We start from the raw sequence: 17525 nt of genomic DNA on the forward strand, positions 1-17525 counted from the left end.
GCGCTAGCGCATAACGATCCCCTTCTCCGCCGTCGACTTGTTTGGCCTCCGATCATAATGATCCACCCCGATCGCGTCATCTCCCGCCCATTTGTGCTCAAACAGGACATCATCTACCCGCGTCAGCTCAAGTCCCGCTCACCGAACCACAAAATCCTGAAGAGAACTCACCATCTTCCATTGGTGATGGCTGCTTGAAGACACCCGAAGTAACAAGCGAGAACTTGTATTTCGCAAAGTCCTTATCCGCCACGCCCAGTCTTTCTTGTAATCTCGTCCGTGTCTCGGTAAACACTTCACCCTGTCTTCATCAGCTCATCTTCCCCTCACCTCTATATCACTCCATTCCCCTGAGGAAGACTCACCTCGAGAAGCACAAACTTGCACGGAACCCCATGTATCCGACTCGGTTCCTTGGAATAATGAAACACATTCACTATCCGCGTATTATCCCCCGCATTCAATTCTTCTTGCGGTACTTCCTCCGCATACAGCTCAACCGGTTCATTCAAATTGCCGATCATTTCCGAGCCCGTGTACTCTTTCTGAGCACGTCCGGTCGAGGCAATGTCGAAAACCCGAATTCGGCCCGATCCGCCAGGCTGGAGTTTGACCTGCTTGGAGAGTTGTTCGGAAAGGTCGGTGAATGTTGATGTCTTGGGAAGGAGGAAAGAGTGTGTCGCCTGGATCGTCAGCTTCTATGTTCCCACTGACGGAGTTGCAGCTCACCTCTTCCTTGTTGTTCCGTCCCGTCCATACAACCTTCAAACTCTTCTTCGTCTCGAGCTCCACAATCGAAATATCCAGAATCTCATAGTAGACAATGACGTTCGGATGTTGCGAGTAATAATTCGTCTGCGTGATATCCGCGACGCTCTGGTTGAGCGCCCGCTTGATGACCGCCTTGGGAGCGCCAGATTGGGGGTTGGACGAAGTGAATCGGAGTTTGAGCGGGTCGTGCTTGAGATAATCGCCCACGCGGCTTGCCATCTACATCATCAGCCCATGTGCCCTCCAGACCCCAAGACAAGTGAGGGGAACTTACCACCTCGTATGTCATCTTCTTGCTGAGCATGATGTCAAAGTCGGCTGACCGGCCTGGGTTGTCCTCATACCGCGGCTTGAACTGGACCAAGACCCGGTTCTGCAGGAAGTCGTAGTATTGGGGAACGGTAGGGTAGAGGTTCTGCGCTTCGAGATCTTGCACCCTGCAACATCAGCTCAATCCTTTCCTTCTTCTGCCATCAAGACACTCACTCCTTCTCGGACTTCTCAACCTGGAAGGCGATAACATCCCCATCCTGAATCTCATTCTGCATAAACGTCTGCTTGACCTTCATCACCTCAATCATACCCGCCTTGATCTCCTAGAGCGCCATCAGCTCTGACCTTTGCTTGCTTTGGGGGGAAATTGAGCTCACCTCGAAGAGCTTGATGGGGACAGAGTTGTCCCAGCCCATCTTCTCCTGGATGAGCGGCACCAGATCGGCAATCTTCCACGCCTTGTTGACAAATACCTTGCCTTGCCCGATGAGTTGTTGCCGGTCGACATTGAACCATTTGAGGAAGACCATGATGGGTGGGTTGTTGGGGTCGGCGTGGAGCTAGCATGTCAGCTTCGCTTCTCTCCCCAAACGACACCCAGACTCACAGCATTGAAGCGCTGGTGGTCAGGGTTGAAGTCGAGATACAGCCTCAGATCAGCCGCACGAGCAGCCATATTATTCCGGATATTGTCCATCGCTACTCCGTCAGCTCTTGCCATCGCAAACCCCCCTTCCCGAACTCACTCTGGTTGTTCTCGCTATCATGAACCGGCACATCCGGTCGGATCGTCTTATTCTGGCGATTCACCAACACCCAGAGCCGGAAGTCCCTCTCCGAGAGCTTAAAATACGATGCGATCCGCTGCTTGAACACCGCAAACGTCTCGGTCTTCATGATCCGGAAAGTGGGCAGGTCGGTAGCGGGCAGATTCCGGTCATCGAACGAGGCGAGGTCGAAGCCTTCATGCCGCTGGAAGATCTCGTCCGTGATGACTTTGGCGGTAAGGTAGAGGTGCTGCTCGTCCCGTTCGCGACGCTTCGCTTCGAGTTGTTCCCGCTCGGCATCAAGACGAGATTCTGCTGCGTCAGCTTCGACCACCTTGACCTCAGACGGGAACTCACTGAGGTGCGAAGGTGTATCGCTCTCCTTGAATGGCGCCATGACAGTATCCAGCTCCGTCTCGCGGATATACACCAACATGTACGCATTCGTAAACTTCTTGAGCGTCCGCGCCTGCGTCCGCTGCTGCTGCGGCAACGACCCGTTCCCCATATCCCCTCCGTAGTTGTCCTCCAGCACCTCCTTGTCCGTGACGGGTGTCACCCGGTCATCGTCGAACTTGAACCACCGACCGTCCTTTTCGGGCTTGATGAGCGCAAAGTAGTGCCCGCCGTGCAGATCGCCAGAGTGAACGAGGACACCGTGCAGCTTGTACACGTGCGACTGGGTCCGGTCGGCCGAGGCATCGAGGAACTCGCCAAGGTCGATCGAGAAGGGAAATTCGTGACGGTCATTGATCTAGAGGTCAGCTGTGCCATTCCGTACGGGACAAAAAAGCTGACCTTGACGAGAGCATCCTTCTCTACATCATACTCGAACCGCCTCAACTGCAAGTGCAAGACAGGTGGGAATGCCTTGAAGATGACACCCTTCTGCGCATCCTGCAGACCATACCCCTCCGCCATGTACTTGTTGTCCCCGACAAGGGTCTCGTTCTGGATGTAGTCGAGGAACGATTCTCGGAGCGTCTTGAGCCCCTTGATGGTGAGCTGGATGTCTAGCCCATCAGCTCTGACCATCTCGCCATATCTGTGGTGGAGGACGTACCGTAAAAGTCCTCCGTGACGGATGACTCGTAATCGACGTTCAAGCATTTGATGAAGTTCTTCATCTGCCCCTTGAACAGCCGAGGAATAGCATCGTCCGCAGGTGTCCCCTATGGATCAGCTCTGCAGATCGTAGGTACCGCGGGACCCCGACTCACCTTCATCTTTGCCTCCAGCTTATCCTGCAAGATCCGACTAAACTCCTGCACATCGTGCTGCATGAACGCATCTAGTGACTTCCAACCAAACGACTTTGTCAACTCGGTCGTTCCTGCGAATCAGCACAGTCAACATACTCAAAAGAAGGCACTTACCGACTGGTCCTGGCGACGTCTGGAGGTGGTAGAATACTCTTTGGAGAGCGAGGGGAAGGGATTCGGAGGGGATGTCCTGATCGGTAGGTATTTGGTATACCGCCTTTCTGAAATAGTTGGTGCAGAAGAGAGATTGGAGGAGAGAGTTCATGTAGCAGGTAGCGCCTTGGTTCTTCAAACCGACGTAGCCCGTCTCCTTCTTGGAGTCATAGCTGTCCATCAGCTCCTTCCTGCCCGTCCGAGAGGAGATGAAGCTCACTTAACAAAGTTGTGCCATAAAACACCCGTTGGATCCTTCAAGACCCTCACGAACGCCGTGATCTCCACCTCGTCATTATCTATCGTCGCCTTGGCCTTCCCGCCGCTTGGGTCTGGCGTGTACAGTTTCCGCAGATCGACAAAGCGCGTGAATCCCCAATCGCATTCTTCGGCGACGAAACGGTGGTGGGCATCTAGCACGTCAGCTCTGGGCGTTCCGACATGGATTATCATCAAAGGAGGGACTGACGGGATGAGGTCTGGATGGTAGGGTCGGCGGGGTTGGAGATGGCCAAGCAGAACTGGGCGCAGGCATGCCACCCCTCGGGGGCGGTTTTGGGATTGGCATAGTCAAGATAGACAGACACCATATCGTTCGGCTGTCCATTGGCGTTGCCTTGTGGGAAGAGCAGTATCCGCCTGATCTGTCAGCACCGCTTATTGACATCCCGAGCAGGGCGCGTACCATTTGTGTCCACCGCAGGAGAATTCGGGCCCTACCAGCCTCTTTGGCTGCTGACTCCAGCGCTCGATCCGCCATGTCTGCGCCTGGAAGTCTTCAATCTCCAGCCCGAGATCGGGCATGGCCCGCGCAGCATACGCCTCGACTGCACAGTCAGCATTGTTCCTACGACCCGCTCTGTTTTCCGCCCGTTCCATCTGTTTCCGCCAGGTCCACGGCGTACAGCCTCTTTCACTTCTCCTATCCGCACAACCCTACAGCCTGTGGGACCACTCACAGTCATGCACGTTCGGGTGGTCGTCCATCTCCATCGGCGCCCCCTGTTGAGGATCGTCAATGATGATATCTGCGACTTCGGAACTCTGCATGGCTTCAGTACGGTCACTGAGGGGAAGATAGCCAGCTGAGCCTTCTTCCTGGCCAAGCGTAGAGACACTGACCATGCTGGGCGATGGATACTGCGGTGAGATGAAGGAATGAGGCGGAATAGCCGATATCGACTCGGAGGACGCTCCTTTCCCGGCGACTTCGACAAGCGCTTTGTCTGCCTATTCGGCCTGGAGGAATACGTGCGAGCTGTCGCTTCCGGAGTGCTTGTGAGCTGCTGGCGAGAAGGATGTGTATAGGGAGAACGTGGATTTATGGGTATGAGCTATGGAGTTCGCGCTTGTCAAGCCAGCCAGAGCCAACTCGCACACAGCCAGCCAGCAGCGACGTCAGGGGTGCGGAATCAAATAAGAAAGGCCCCCGGAATGAGTAGATCACGTAAGCGTGGCTCAGGCTGCAGCGTATTTCCGCTGTAATCCCGCCCGTCGGGCGAGTGTGGCGGCAGATTTCCCTCAACCTTCTGCCCAAACTTCCCCCTCTCTCTCCATCATACCTCTTCTTAGCCTTCGACATGCATCCCCATATCCTTCTCCTCCCCTCTCAGTCCACTCTCCTTTCTCCCCTCCTCCCCCACCGAAACCGCGGTTCTTAGATCCAAGACCAGGAGGACCGTACCGCCTCGTCCCCTCCTCGCCTTCGGCCCCTGCCCGTGATTTTCCCTCTTCCCTCGGGGAGTGGAGATTTCCGCGGTGCACGCTGTCGGACCATATGATGGATACGTATCGGGACGGGGAGAGTCCTCCGCTACCTCTACCAGGGTGCGCGATTGGTCTTTGCATGAGTCAACCCGCGGGATAGTCATTATTCCAAACCTCTTTTCCCCTTTGCGGGGGAGGGCCCGCGCTCCTTCTTTCCTTCGTCTTGAGGGGCTGGAGGGCGGGTCTCGGTAGCTGTCGGTCCTCGGGCTAAGGCCCGGAAGAGGTTGCTGCGCGGTCTGATGGGGGCTGCAGGTGCGGTTCGCGGGACCGTGGGGCAGAAATAATGTAAACAGCCCTCTGTCTTTCTCTCCTGATCAAGTAAGTCTCTCCTCCTCTTTTCCTCTCTTCCTTCTTCTTTCCATCCCCATCCCCACCCCACCCTGCAATGAAGAAAAACACTTTCCTAATCGTATTCACACTGTGTGACTCTTCGGAGAATGCGCACAACAACTTCAACGGTATCGGAGCAACCTACCCTCTCTATCCTTTACATTCTGTCTCCATATTTGGCTGGGCAGGCGCTGACGAGACAGATCTGCATGCACACACTATCCACGCCATTTCCGTTCGGCTTATACCTGTACTGACCCGATACTGACCCCTCCCACCCCTACCCTCTCCCCATCACAAAAGGGCGTCCACGCTGCACATCCACAGCTGTCGCCTTCCAATCGCGGGACAGATCGACTTTCCATCCCATGGATTTCGGCGCTCGTTTCGTTAGTTATGCGTATGAGTGATTAGTGCCGATTGTAGGGGCGGAGACATGTGACTATGTATCCGTTTCGGATGCAGCACGCCTTGCCTTTCCGATTTTCGCCCGGTCCGGCCTCTAAACTATGACTTCAATTCTGACACCTAATCGTCAAACCGAAATGCATCCTTCAAGATCACCAGGTTTGGTGCTGCCTCACAGCCTTTCGCGTTGGCCTAAACTACCTCAATGGCCTCGAGACTGGGGTCCTACCGGTTCCTGTCCGCACCAGACGTGACTCGGCCCGCGTCGCTCATACCTGTCCCCAGATGTGATGACGTTCGCAAGGCTTTCCAACGCTGATGGGATAAGTTTAGAAGCTTAACAGTTTCAGGTCGTTGTGGTTCAGATTGAACTCACTGTCCGCAACACTGAGCGCAAGGGCAGTACGTCCGGTGGAAGTGGTACCAGTCTGACTCGCCTCAGTACCATCAGGTGACTCGTAGAGACTGGTAGGAGTGGAGGATCGTGCAGACATGTTGGTGTGTGAGGAGTGGATGAAAAAGGAAGAGCTTGGGCAAAGAAGAGCTGTATTTGGTGGAGATGATAGTGTGACGAAGAGGAAGACTTCGGGCATTGAGCACTGCTACTTATAGCTCTGCCTCACAGCTCGTCCGCAGCGGACCGACCCGCTCGTGGACTCATAGAAGAGAGACGATACACGGAGGTCCAGGGTCGCTGTTCGAAGGGATCAATGGGTTCTTGCGCGTTCCGTGCAGACCGGAGGGATGTGGGACCGCAAGGGATAAACTGCTTCGAACACGTCTGAACACCCGAGCTGGCCGCAGCCCGCCAAGGCCGCTACACCGCGACCGTCTGTGCGGACTGTAAGCGCGGAGACGCTATGAGACACAGGCCACCGGGGCAAAGGATGGCTATGATGGGACGCGTGAGAATGACCGGTGGCGGTGCTCAGACAGCTTATGCGGAGGGGACGACATGAGACAAAGGATTGAAAGGGGGCTTTGCGGCGGTTAGGACACGCGGATCCCATAAGATGTCCTTTGAATCAGTGCGGCGAGACAGAGGGCATCGTGAACATCATTCTCGTCAGCTGCTCCGCGAAGCGCTATGAGTGACCAGCCGACATATACGAGCGTTCCACTCAGCGGCGTACTGTGAGCCTATAACCATGAAGCGTTAACTTCTGAGTACTGCCTGATTTAGCCTCAAATATCCGTACATCAGATTAGTCTGCCCGCTCCTCTAAGCGCCTTGACATCCCTGCACACCTTGTTTGAAACCATGCTCCCACTCCCAAACCGCCTCCCCGCATCCTCCATGCGCCGCCTCATACTCTGCCCTCCGCCGCCTCGTCCACTGATCCAAAAAGCCGATACTGCTCGCTCCCGCCGAATGTGTCCGGAAGAGCAGCGCGTCGTCCCATCCTTGCGAGTAGGCGGGGGCGAAGAGGTCTGGGTTGGGCGAGCCGCCGTTGGAGGACCAATAGCCCCTGTGGTCGGCTGTGATGTCAGCTCCTGTGCTATCGTCTATGTCTGAAGATAGGAACAAGAAGCTGCTCACATTCCGCTTTCTTTGCCGTCTGATCTTTCGCACCTGACGGAGGAGCCCCCGTCTTTGCCTCTCCGACTTTTGGTAATATCTCCGCCTGCGCCGCATTCTTCGCTGACCACCCTGCATTCCACGGCTCCGCCAGCTTCAAAGTCCAGAACCACCACCCTCCTGTATTCTTCTCATACAGCTGCAATTGCGCCTTGACAAACTCCCGCCTATGCCGGTCCTGCTCGCCCGCTGGGAGGTGTCCAATCCCTTTCGGCGAGAGCGAGGCCGACCATTCCGCCACTACCAGCTGGCCCCTTGCCTGACCCGACTGGCCGCCAAAGGTACCGGCGAATCCACCCCGGAGGTCCTGAGCGTGCTGGTCCCCATTCATTCCGTTATCCCGGTCGGTAAAGCACCGATAGAGATGATGGTCGAGAACGACGAAATCGTCCCGCTTCCCCACCCATTGGGCGTACCACTGGGCATCCCACGCATCATGTACGTAGAGGGGGAAGTCGGGCCCGCAGATGGGTCGAAGCTCGGCGATGGTGGACTCGTACCAGCCTTGAATGCTGTTGTTGTTGGCCGGCTCATTGAGGAGCTGGAGGCCGATGACGTGGGGGATGGGGGCGAGGTAGGTGGCGAGAAAGCGGAGGGCTTGAGATGTAGATGCCAGGTTCTTCTTGGAGGAGAAGAGGTTGGGCTTGCCGGAGCAGCCAGAGTGACCTGGAGTATCAGCTCGGGTCTCAGGTACTCAAATATAGAGCGCAGATAGCCTGATATCGACTCACCATCATCGTTCTGCCCGCCTGCTGCTGCGTGGAGATCTAGGGATCAGCTTGAGATTCCGACGAGCTTGAGTAGAATAGACGACTCACCGACCAGCACTCCCAGGCCCATAGACCCAGCCTTCTCAATAGACTTCGTGATTCTCTGCCATGCACCTCCAAAAACGTCCGCGTGGGACTCGAAGTCAGTCCCCTCGAGCACCTTCGGACACGGCTGGGTGAGGTGATAGTAGCCAATCTGACCATCAGCAGCAGCCTGTCCATTACGGCCGCAAAACAGCCGACTCACCGGTAATCTGACCGAATTAAAGCCCCTCTCCCTGATCCAGTCCCAATCCTCATCTGTAATCCACGTATCCCAATGATGTTCCAACACCGCCTTGGCGTCCTTCCCCCTCGCGATATCCAGATCCGACTGCTTTGTCCCCGCGGCGTTCTTGAACGGCTCGGGCGTGATCCATTGCTCCAGCACAAACCAGGAGCCGAGATTCACTCCGCGCTGTTGGCGATACCGAAAGACGTCATTGGGACCGAGAGGAGGGGAAGAGTGGGTCGAGCGGGTGAGGTTGGATGAGCCTGGGATGCCCGATTCGGACGCCTTCGCTTTGATCTTGGATTTGAGCGAATCGAGGAGCGGCATGATGGGTGAGGTGCCGTTCGACTGTGTGGGTATGGATTTCAAGTTTACGATTAGAATCAACGCTGAGAGAGACGAGCGGTGCAAGTCGCAGCTGGACTTGGCTGCATTTCATGACGTCACTGGATGCGTGCCTTGAAACGTACGCGAATCCCAGCGTGTTTCATCTGAGAGGATTCAGAGGCTGACCGGGAAAAATCGATGCATACGGCCCAGAGCCGCGGAATAATCCCTGCGTATGGTCAGCAGAGAGAGACAAGCGAGTTCATGCACTTGGTTCTCACCAAGTTGTGTGAGGGCGGTGTTATTAATCACGGCATTCGCTAAAGTTTTCACAAGGAATGTGGAGCTGTGAGAATTTTGCGGTTTGGCCAAGCCCAGTCGCGTTGCCCTTGTCGCTTTTTGCTAACCTCGACGTTGCCTTAACCCACACTCTTCTCGCCACCGCCATGCCTTTCAGCGACCTCCTGGGAAAGCCTCCTATCATGGACCTCATCATCTACTACCTCACTCCCATCCCTCCCAAGGCGTCCTCGGGCATAACGCGGCAGGAGTATTTTGGGAAGGACAAGGAAGAATATGAGAGGCTCCCGGATGAGTCAGCGCCCGGAATGACTTCTAGGAATGGGATTAGGTCGGATTCTCTAGCGAAGCTTATGAGGGTCAATATAGTGAGTTTTCAGTGACCCAATGAGGTCCGATCATAGCCTGAGAAGGGAGGAAGGGATGATGGACTCTGCAATTCCATGATCATTTGCTGACGCATTCCAGTCTTTCAATCACTACGTCTCCCCCTTCCTCTACCGCGACGTCATCTGCGACGACCTCCCTAGTTTACTCTACAAGTCCAGACGCCCGTCCGCCCATCCCCTCATTACCAGTAAAGACGAGAACCTACGTTACTGCCGCCGTCTTCACCTTGAATACTGCCGGAAGACGGACGATGTCGACTACTCCCTGATCATGTCGGACACAGGATACTTCCAGACCATCGCCTCGGCGACTCCCTTATCTCGGGCAATCGGTGTAGGTCGTTCGGAAGCGGTGCGCATCTTCCTCAGCTTGGACGACCTGGCTCCCCACACGAAGCCCGCGTTCCCATCACCCTTTCCACGGCTGCATCACGTCTCAGTGGGGGCCATCTTCGGCGGGCATTACAATCTGTGGAACAGCATCGTAATGTCCAAGGCGAAGATGGTCAATTACGTCTCCAAATCCCGCGTCCGGCCTTCCGACAAGACCATGGAGAGGTGCTCGTCCGGAGCACGCAAATCTTTATGGGTATCCTTCGGAACTCGCCCATCACTCACTGGTGTCAATACGGATGTTTCGGACCACTCAGTTTCGGTCCCTTTCCCAACTGGAGGGGTCCGAAATCTGCCCCCACACCCGTCACCAACCCGCTCTTCACAATGCATGTTCCGCCGGATCGGTACATGCACCCTTCAGCCGTCGGGCAGCGCACACGCTGGGTGCTCGATGAAGACTATCATCGTCGCATTCACTCGGTCAATGCCTACCAGGTTGCCAGTTCCTTCGATAATCAACTCAAGCGGCTGGCTGAAATCCGCGAGACAGAAAAAGACGCGGAACCCTTTCAAATCGAGATCTACGGGAGCGGGGTGCCCACTGCGGAGCAGGCCAGTCGGAATGGTGTCTCTCAAGACCCTGCCGGTGAGCGAGCGCTGTTGCTCAAGCTTCGAGAGGTGCTCAAGGGCAATCGGGAGAAGAAGGGCATGGGCCCCAGCCAAGATCTGGTATCATGGGGCCCGACGATGGACTGTCCGCCGTGCGAGGCGTGCGGATGGGAGTATGGGATGGAGGAGCTGCAATCAGGAGGGGAAAAGGTGGAGAAGAAGGAGAGGTTTGCGGAGGTGTAGGGAGGGGCGCGGCGAGACCGGCACGAGCTGAGTGAGCGGCGCGGGGGGCAGAGGCCTGTGGGGAAGCAGGTCTGGGCAGGCTAGGGCCTGAACTCGAGGGGTCACGTGGTGCATCGTCGCTGGCGGAGTCCGATATGGGAGCAGCGGGCATGTTCGCATGAGGCGCAGAGGCGGAACGCTGGACCTGAGGAGGCTGCAGCAGCTGCGGGGAATGGGAGATCAGGTACAAATGCTGGGTAATTTCGGTGTAACTACTGTGTAGCTCTGCGGATTGAGGTGATCTGCGTGCAATGTCTATGTAGGACCTTACCAGTACCTCGCTACCGAGCTGCTCATAGGTCGAATTGCCAGATGGCTGACGAACAAACCTAGACCTACATCCGCGCGCATGTGAGCGTGATTAGCAAGATTTGTAATTAGCAACTTCCAGCGATCATCAATCATTCGTCAAAAGTACATCCAACCCACCCGCTTCTCTACAGTACAGTGGCGACTCGGAGAGATATCCTTCGCCAAGCTCAACACCGAGCCCGATCTCTGGAGGCACGTCCTGAGCTTCCTGAAGCCCAAGGTGGGGAAACCACAGTCGGGGTGTACAAAAGAAGACCATCTTTTCGACGCGAATGAGCAGGAGAGTGAAGGGCTGCTCGATGCCGCATCTCCGGATGCGACGAGCAGGGCGGATATCAGGGCGGATGACTTGGCGACTCTCATGCGTACCAGCCTGGTTCGTGTCTTCAAAAAGTGTGGAGAGTGTGGAGAGCGGACAAGCGAGCTAACAGTAGCAGGCGTTCAATCATCTCGCTTCCCCGCTCCTCTACAATCATGTCATTACCGACTCCCTACCCCACCTCATCCATAATCATCGAGAACCCTCTGCCCACCCCCTTATCTACAGCAAACTCCAGCTCCTCCAGCAGATCCGCTTTCTGCAGCTCGAGTACTCTCACAAGGGCGGACACACTTACGCCGATCTCTTGCAGGACCCAGGCGGCTGGGATTTCGTGGGACCGCGGCACCACCAGATGGCGATGGTGGAATGGGCGGGCATCCAAGCTACGGTAGAGCTTACAGGTGTCATGATGAGCCTCCTAGCGGTCACCCAGGCAGTAGACGGCCACAAAAATCCCTTCGTCCACGTATCCCGCTTGACCGTGGGTGCGATTTTCGGCGCCCAGACACGAAAATGGCACTCGATATACCCTACATCCCCCGACGACGTGGCCGGCAGGAAAGACGCCGACCAGCTACTCGACCAGTGCAGGCGGATGATGGCGCATGCCTTCGGCTCGTCGCCCATTCAGCAGTACTGTTCGAGGGGCAACGTCGGACCTCTGTCCTGCCCGGTCTTCGTTGATCGGACAACCTCCAGTTCTACGGCGGTCAAACCCCAGTTCACAGTCCACCTCGACCCCTACATGACCTTCTTCCCTGCCGCGGTCGGCTGCCCTACTCGATGGACATTCGACAACCTCTGGTCCACCGGAGACGGCGCAATCGACATACAAACTATGAACAATCTAGTCTTCCACCAGCTGGAACTTCTCGGGGAGCTGAAGCGGGAGTCCAAGACCGCCCTCGGCGACTTCGAGATAGAGATCTTCGCCAGCAGCGATCTATCCTATCCGCCTGAGGTCCCGGTCGATCCCACTCTCGGACGGACGTGCGAGATCCTCACTGCCGGAGGCGAGCGGGCCATGCTGAGGGATGCTGGCTTCTTGGCTCTTGTGCGCAAGCGGCAAGCCGGGCTATGTAAGGTCGGGAGCAGGGATACATGGCACCCCGCAATGGATACCCCACCCTGCGGCGCCTGTGGTGCGGTATATGAGCGGGCGGAGGTCGAACCGGATGAGGGGTCACTGGTCAAGGCGGGAGAGGGCGAGGACGACGCTTAGGATCGCCCCTGGCGGGAGCAGTCGTATGGGGAGTGGTTATGGGGGATATCGCTGCTGGACGGACGGCTCGGCTCGAAAGGGGGAGAACCCGGCTGGGGCGACGAGGAGCTATCCGGGGTGGCTGAAAATCTTAGGGAGAGACTGAGGAGTCTCACGTCGGCGGCAGTGGCATAGCGCGGAGGGACACAGGCGGGAGATGGGAAGGAGCTTGAGCCCCGCGCGGCAGGAAAGGCAGACAGTATGGGATGGTGCGCTGCAAGCGAGCGAGGGTGGGTGATCATCTGCAATGGCTTCATATCCGATGACACGCTCGTCTTATCCTTAGTCCATATGTCACCTGGCCAGCACTCCACTGCAGTGCAATAGCATGCCCACATCTTGACACCTTGATCAGCTGCAAAGAAGGCTAGTGACGTCACTTCCGCGCGTCGGGAAAGTTTGGACTGCCCTTTGCTGCGAAACTCTTGTATCCGCTCTGTCTTCAGAGCGTCCCATCTATATCAGCGATACCTCCAAGCAAGATGGGAGACGCTATGGTAAGTAGCACGGTACCGAATGGCCGTATGGAGCGTAGTAGTTGATCGATACTAGGCCATTGAGGAGCAACGCTCCATCTTGAGCACCGGGTCCGTTACGCCCGAGCCGGTGAGTGGGCTATTGCTTTTGCGGTATATCATGAGCTTGACTAATGCTACCAGGATACTGTGACCAGTGAGATAGTCGCTCTCTAGTCTCCATGATTGGACTTAACAAGCAGAGATCGTCCGCCGCATCAGGGCGCTCGTCACAAAGCTTCTTCCTGTCGAGGTTGAATTGACCGATATCACGGATGCGACTTCGAGCATCATCACGCCCGAGGTCATCACGGCCTTCGCCAAATGTGGAGGAGACTTCGCAGAGGCCATCCCATTCTGGTGAGCCCGACACCACCTTAGAAGGGTCCAGCTGACACTCAGCCTGCTTCGCGCTCGGGCGACCTTCATGCGGGACGCCTATCTCAATCCGCCAGACTACGGAGAGTCAGTGTGCCGAGCTACGGCCTGCGAGACGCTCGCGAGAAGGATCGTGCATACGTTGGACCCGGACAGGCTTGAGAGCGTCATGAGCACGCGGTTCAGGTACAGGGAGAGCGATGGAGATGCGTCTGCCCCCATCTCTGCTTTGGAATCAGCTATTGACCAGCACTGTACGGTGAGTACGCATCTCAGACAAAGGAGTATCACAGAGCTGAGCTAGGATAGATCTTCCTGTCCTCTACCGAGTCTCAGCACGTCGTCAACTCGCTCTGGCGAGGTGACTGGGTCCAGCGGAACAACGAGGACGACGATATCGATTACGTCCAATATGAGCGGACCGAGAACTGGAGCTTCTGGGACCACGTCAACCCTGAGCGCCTCAGCGTTCCGAGGTATCAGAGCACATTCAAGATCATAGTCTGGGCCATCTTCCTATTTGGTGAGTCCGCCGAAGACCCCACAAGGGCATTTAGCTGATCTTACAGTATATTCGCAAGCTGTATCTAGGTGAGCCCTGCTCCCGTCATGATGAAAGTTTGCAGTGTTTGACTGTTCAGTCCGCTTGACAGTCTTGACCCTGCGCACCAGCTCGACGAGTGGGAGTACGTGCTCTACATCATGACCCTGTCTTTCCTTGTTGAAGGTCCGTTCTTGATGTTTCTCGGTCAATCGGAGATCTCGCTGATGAATCAGAGGCCGTCAAGGTCTTCAAGGTGAATAAGCTATCACAATAGCTCAGAAAGATCCGCTGACGATCGGCAGACTATTCGAATCTCGACCCGCCCGCTCGCAACTATCGTTAGTCTACTTCAAAGTCACCTTAGTGGAGAGCTCTGCTCATGGAGAACAGAACTTCTGGTCTGTCATCAACTTCATGACCGATGTCGTCCTTCTCTCTGCCTTCGGCCTGCGAGTCGCCGGGCTCATAATGGGACAAGAGGACAACGAACAGGCGCGGAACTTGCAATTCAGGAGTTTCCAGCTTCTGAGTTGTGCTGCTCCGCTTATTTGGATGAGACTTGTCAGTTGTTTCCATCCTTCGCATATCGGCTAGTATAGAGCTGACGATACAGTTGACCGTGTTTGACGGTGTCAAAGCGGTCGGAACCTTGCAGGTTGTGGTATTCCGGATGCTGTGAGCCCCCAGCATACTCTGATGCCTGAATTGAGCTAACTCGCAAGGCGCGAATCGGCCATCTTCTTCATCTTGTAAGCTGTATCGTCTCCGAGCATAGCCGTACCGAGCTGACGAACAGGCTTGCCATCCTTGGTGTCGGATTCATGCAGTCCATGTACGCCCTGGACGCCGCCGATGGAGAATCAGGCGGAGGTATCCAGGTCTTCAACTCCTTGCTGCAGGCTCTGCTGGGGTGAGCCATCATGCTCGGAGATAGAGGGGTGAAACTGACGTTCAGATCACCTGACTTCGATACTCCCAATGAGCGGTTCGGATACCCATTCGGCCTGATTGTCTACTACAGCTGGAACTTCCTCGCTACCATCATTCTCGTCAACGTCCTGATCGCCTTGTTCGGCTCGGCGTATTCGGATGTGGTCGAGAATGCTACCGACGAGTATCTGGCTTTCTTTGCCGGAAAGACGATTGAACTGAGTGAGCTTCTTCCTCTAGCTATGAGAAATCTGGGCAACGCTGACTAGCAGTTCGCGCGCCTGACTCATTCGTCTAGTGAGTATAGCATATCGACGGAGGGCATGGAGACCCACTGATCATGTAGCCCCGCACCTTTCAACTTGATCGAGGCGGTCCTCATTGCTCCCTTCGAGTATGTCTGCCCTCCCCCCTCATCTCGTCATCAGCTGACAAGCCAGATTCGTTCTCCCCGCTAAAGCCTACGTCAAGCTGAACCGTATCGTCATGTCTACTATCTTCTTCATTCCCCTGGTCATCATCGCGGTGTTCGAGACCCAGATCTCGCACTCCCGGTCCGAGCGGATCCGGCTGTACTTTGCCGGTCCTGCACCCGAGGAGGAGGGCGACCCCAAGGTCGAGGACCCAGAGAGCGATGATCCGAACGGGGAGATCAGCAAGTACAGCTTTGAGCAGTTGGTCAAGGCTTTCCCGGAGTGCGTATTTCCTCCTACAACGTGCAGTAGGGGCTATGCTGATAGTGCAGTACCGCCATCACCGAATCTGCCGTGGTCCACAAGGAGATGAAGGCTCTCAAAGCACAGATTGACAGACTGGAGCGGATCATCAGCGAGGGACCGGAGGATAAGAAGGGTAAGGACGAGAAGAAGGGTGGGAAGGATAATAAGGAGGCGATCAAGGAGGCCCTGGTGGATGACCAGTGAGGGGTATCAGGTAGATGTGCATACACGGATGGATTGCTCATACACGGGCGGTACACTAACCTTTACTGCACTCAATCGAGCAGCTAAAGCCCCCGGGAGGAGCTAGGGTTGATCAATAACATCCTAATTCTTCTGATCTCGCCCTATTCAGTCGGCAGTCCTCGCCCGAATCGTGCCAGTACATCGCCTGAGAGTGTGCTGAGGCAGGTGCCACGTCACTGCTCCGCGGCTGGAGGCTTCCTTTGTACAGGAGCGCCTTGAAAGGTATCTCCCCCCTATGGGTACATGTCCCCAACAGACCCCACTCCTCTTTCGCCACTGTCGCATATCTTTTCGGTCACGTATTACTTCCCGCTGATCAGTCCTACCAGTCGCTGTCCTACCGTCATCTACAATCTACATATCATACGACCGCCGCTACCCAGATGTCAACAGCAGATACATTGCCTGACGGCAGACGACACTCTGTCAATCTCACAATCTCGCTGCGCGGACTCGCCGGGTACATCAAGTACCACACCCTGGACACGGCCAAGCTCGTTACGGGTGGCTTCCCTCGGTTCACTCACCGATCCAGCCGGGATCAAGAGCGGTACAGTCACGGACAAGCGTCAATCGACGTCCCTGATGAAGGATCAGCTGTTGAGCGCGGCAGAACTATGTTCAGCGACCGATCAGCCGTGCTGCAGCGGAAGAGTGGGAGGCTGACCGACGAGGGGAAGGAGAAGGATCCCGTGACAGGCGGTGACGAAACGGGGACTGGGGAGGATGATTGAGTTGAGTGCCGGGACTGGGCCGTGAGGCCGGGGGAGCACTCGAAATCGAACTGAATTTTGACCTGAGTTGGCGGACGGCCACTATCCCTTTTGAGTGATGCGGGAAGGCGCTAGTTTCGCTGTGATTACACGACAGTGCGTATGCAAGAGGTGCGGAGGCCAGAAGATAGATATTGACCACTAATCGTGGCACTACGCAGGCTTGAGCGCTTGAGCCTCGGGATCAGTACATATCCTACGTCTGGCAGTCCGGTCCAGATACGAGAACGTCGAGTACCGTAGCCAGTGTCTACGCTTCACGGCCTCGTCGATGAATTGGCAGATGAGAGGCTTCCGCATCTTTCGCTCGGGATCGCGAGTGAGAATCGGGAGGATACGGCGGGTAGGCACAGCCTGCGGAGGTTGTTGGTGGTATCCTGGAGGTCATCTGAGCGAGGTCGACAGGTGGGCTCGCGCCTGGCTCGAGATGCATTGCTACGGTCTATCTTAGCTGTACTCGAGTACAAGTGTCCATGGTGGCAATTCGCCACCCGGCCTGGCCACCGGCGCCACTTTTAAATAAGCTTCGAGGAATGCGGAGCAAGCATGAACGATGACCGCGCTGATCACGACCGCTTCATTTCGCAATACACTTCTGCTTGCCCTCTCTTTCCGGCCGACGAATCTCCTCAAGGACACGAACTCGCAGTATGCCGCCTCTGCCCGAGCGACCTGGGGCAAAGATCCGCCCCTGTCCGCCTCTCGAGCCCTCCCCAGCTGGCTTCATCGCTCACTCCCGGATCGCCTCCTCTACGCGGCAAGGCCTTCTCTGGTCCGCACCTTCTGGCACGTCCGGCCTGGAGATCGATCCAGCAAGGCCTAGCTATATCAGCTTCGGAACTGATTGGGATATTAGATGGGTGGATGCAGCTATACCTGCCATGACAGAGTGGATGCGGCTCAAAGGACCTTCAAGACGGGCGCAGCTAAG

At 56.0% G+C, this 17525-nt stretch overlaps 4 protein-coding genes across 4 annotated transcripts; 2 read left to right on the forward strand and 2 right to left on the reverse strand.

Moving 5' to 3' along the window:
• Positions 1 to 3: 3 nt before the first annotated feature.
• Positions 4 to 4276, reverse strand: MKK02DRAFT_20504 (uncharacterized protein; the record flags this gene model as incomplete). The annotated part of the gene is made up of 18 exons (XM_053086267.1): positions 4 to 113; positions 172 to 301; positions 366 to 683; positions 730 to 990; positions 1046 to 1208; positions 1258 to 1367; positions 1422 to 1604; positions 1652 to 1743; positions 1791 to 2123; positions 2169 to 2565; positions 2610 to 2824; positions 2875 to 2983; positions 3032 to 3144; positions 3188 to 3399; positions 3447 to 3639; positions 3696 to 3865; positions 3912 to 4053; positions 4186 to 4276. The coding sequence occupies 18 exons, from the start codon at positions 4274 to 4276 to the stop codon at positions 4 to 6; spliced, it is 3342 nt and encodes a 1113-aa protein (XP_052942355.1).
• Positions 4277 to 6953: 2677 nt separating this feature from the next.
• On the reverse strand, positions 6954 to 8678 carry MKK02DRAFT_20162 (glycoside hydrolase superfamily; the record flags this gene model as incomplete). The annotated part of the gene is made up of 5 exons (XM_053086209.1): positions 6954 to 7210; positions 7272 to 7976; positions 8042 to 8077; positions 8129 to 8276; positions 8328 to 8678. The coding sequence occupies 5 exons, from the start codon at positions 8676 to 8678 to the stop codon at positions 6954 to 6956; spliced, it is 1497 nt and encodes a 498-aa protein (XP_052942356.1).
• Positions 8679 to 9124: 446 nt separating this feature from the next.
• On the forward strand, positions 9125 to 12450 carry MKK02DRAFT_40884 (uncharacterized protein; the record flags this gene model as incomplete). Its single annotated transcript, XM_053091321.1, has 5 exons — positions 9125 to 9346; positions 9447 to 9701; positions 9737 to 10549; positions 11043 to 11282; positions 11341 to 12450. The coding sequence occupies 5 exons, from the start codon at positions 9125 to 9127 to the stop codon at positions 12448 to 12450; spliced, it is 2640 nt and encodes an 879-aa protein (XP_052942357.1).
• A 521-nt stretch (positions 12451 to 12971) lies between these two features.
• MKK02DRAFT_40885 (calcium activated cation channel) lies at positions 12972 to 15779 on the forward strand (the record flags this gene model as incomplete). The annotated part of the gene is made up of 19 exons (XM_053091322.1): positions 12972 to 12986; positions 13042 to 13095; positions 13149 to 13161; positions 13208 to 13364; positions 13407 to 13641; positions 13692 to 13905; positions 13952 to 13973; positions 14024 to 14109; positions 14160 to 14179; positions 14229 to 14264; positions 14317 to 14487; positions 14540 to 14601; positions 14649 to 14675; positions 14723 to 14836; positions 14882 to 15078; positions 15129 to 15153; positions 15203 to 15250; positions 15297 to 15551; positions 15602 to 15779. 19 exons carry the CDS (start codon positions 12972 to 12974, stop codon positions 15777 to 15779), a joined length of 1929 nt encoding a protein of 642 aa, XP_052942358.1.
• Between the last annotated feature and the right edge of the window lie 1746 nt (positions 15780 to 17525).

The sequence above is a fragment of the Dioszegia hungarica genome (genome assembly GCF_025882075.1).
Source record: "Dioszegia hungarica strain PDD-24b-2 chromosome Unknown MKK02contig_25, whole genome shotgun sequence".
Lineage (NCBI taxonomy): Eukaryota > Fungi > Basidiomycota > Tremellomycetes > Tremellales > Bulleribasidiaceae > Dioszegia > Dioszegia hungarica.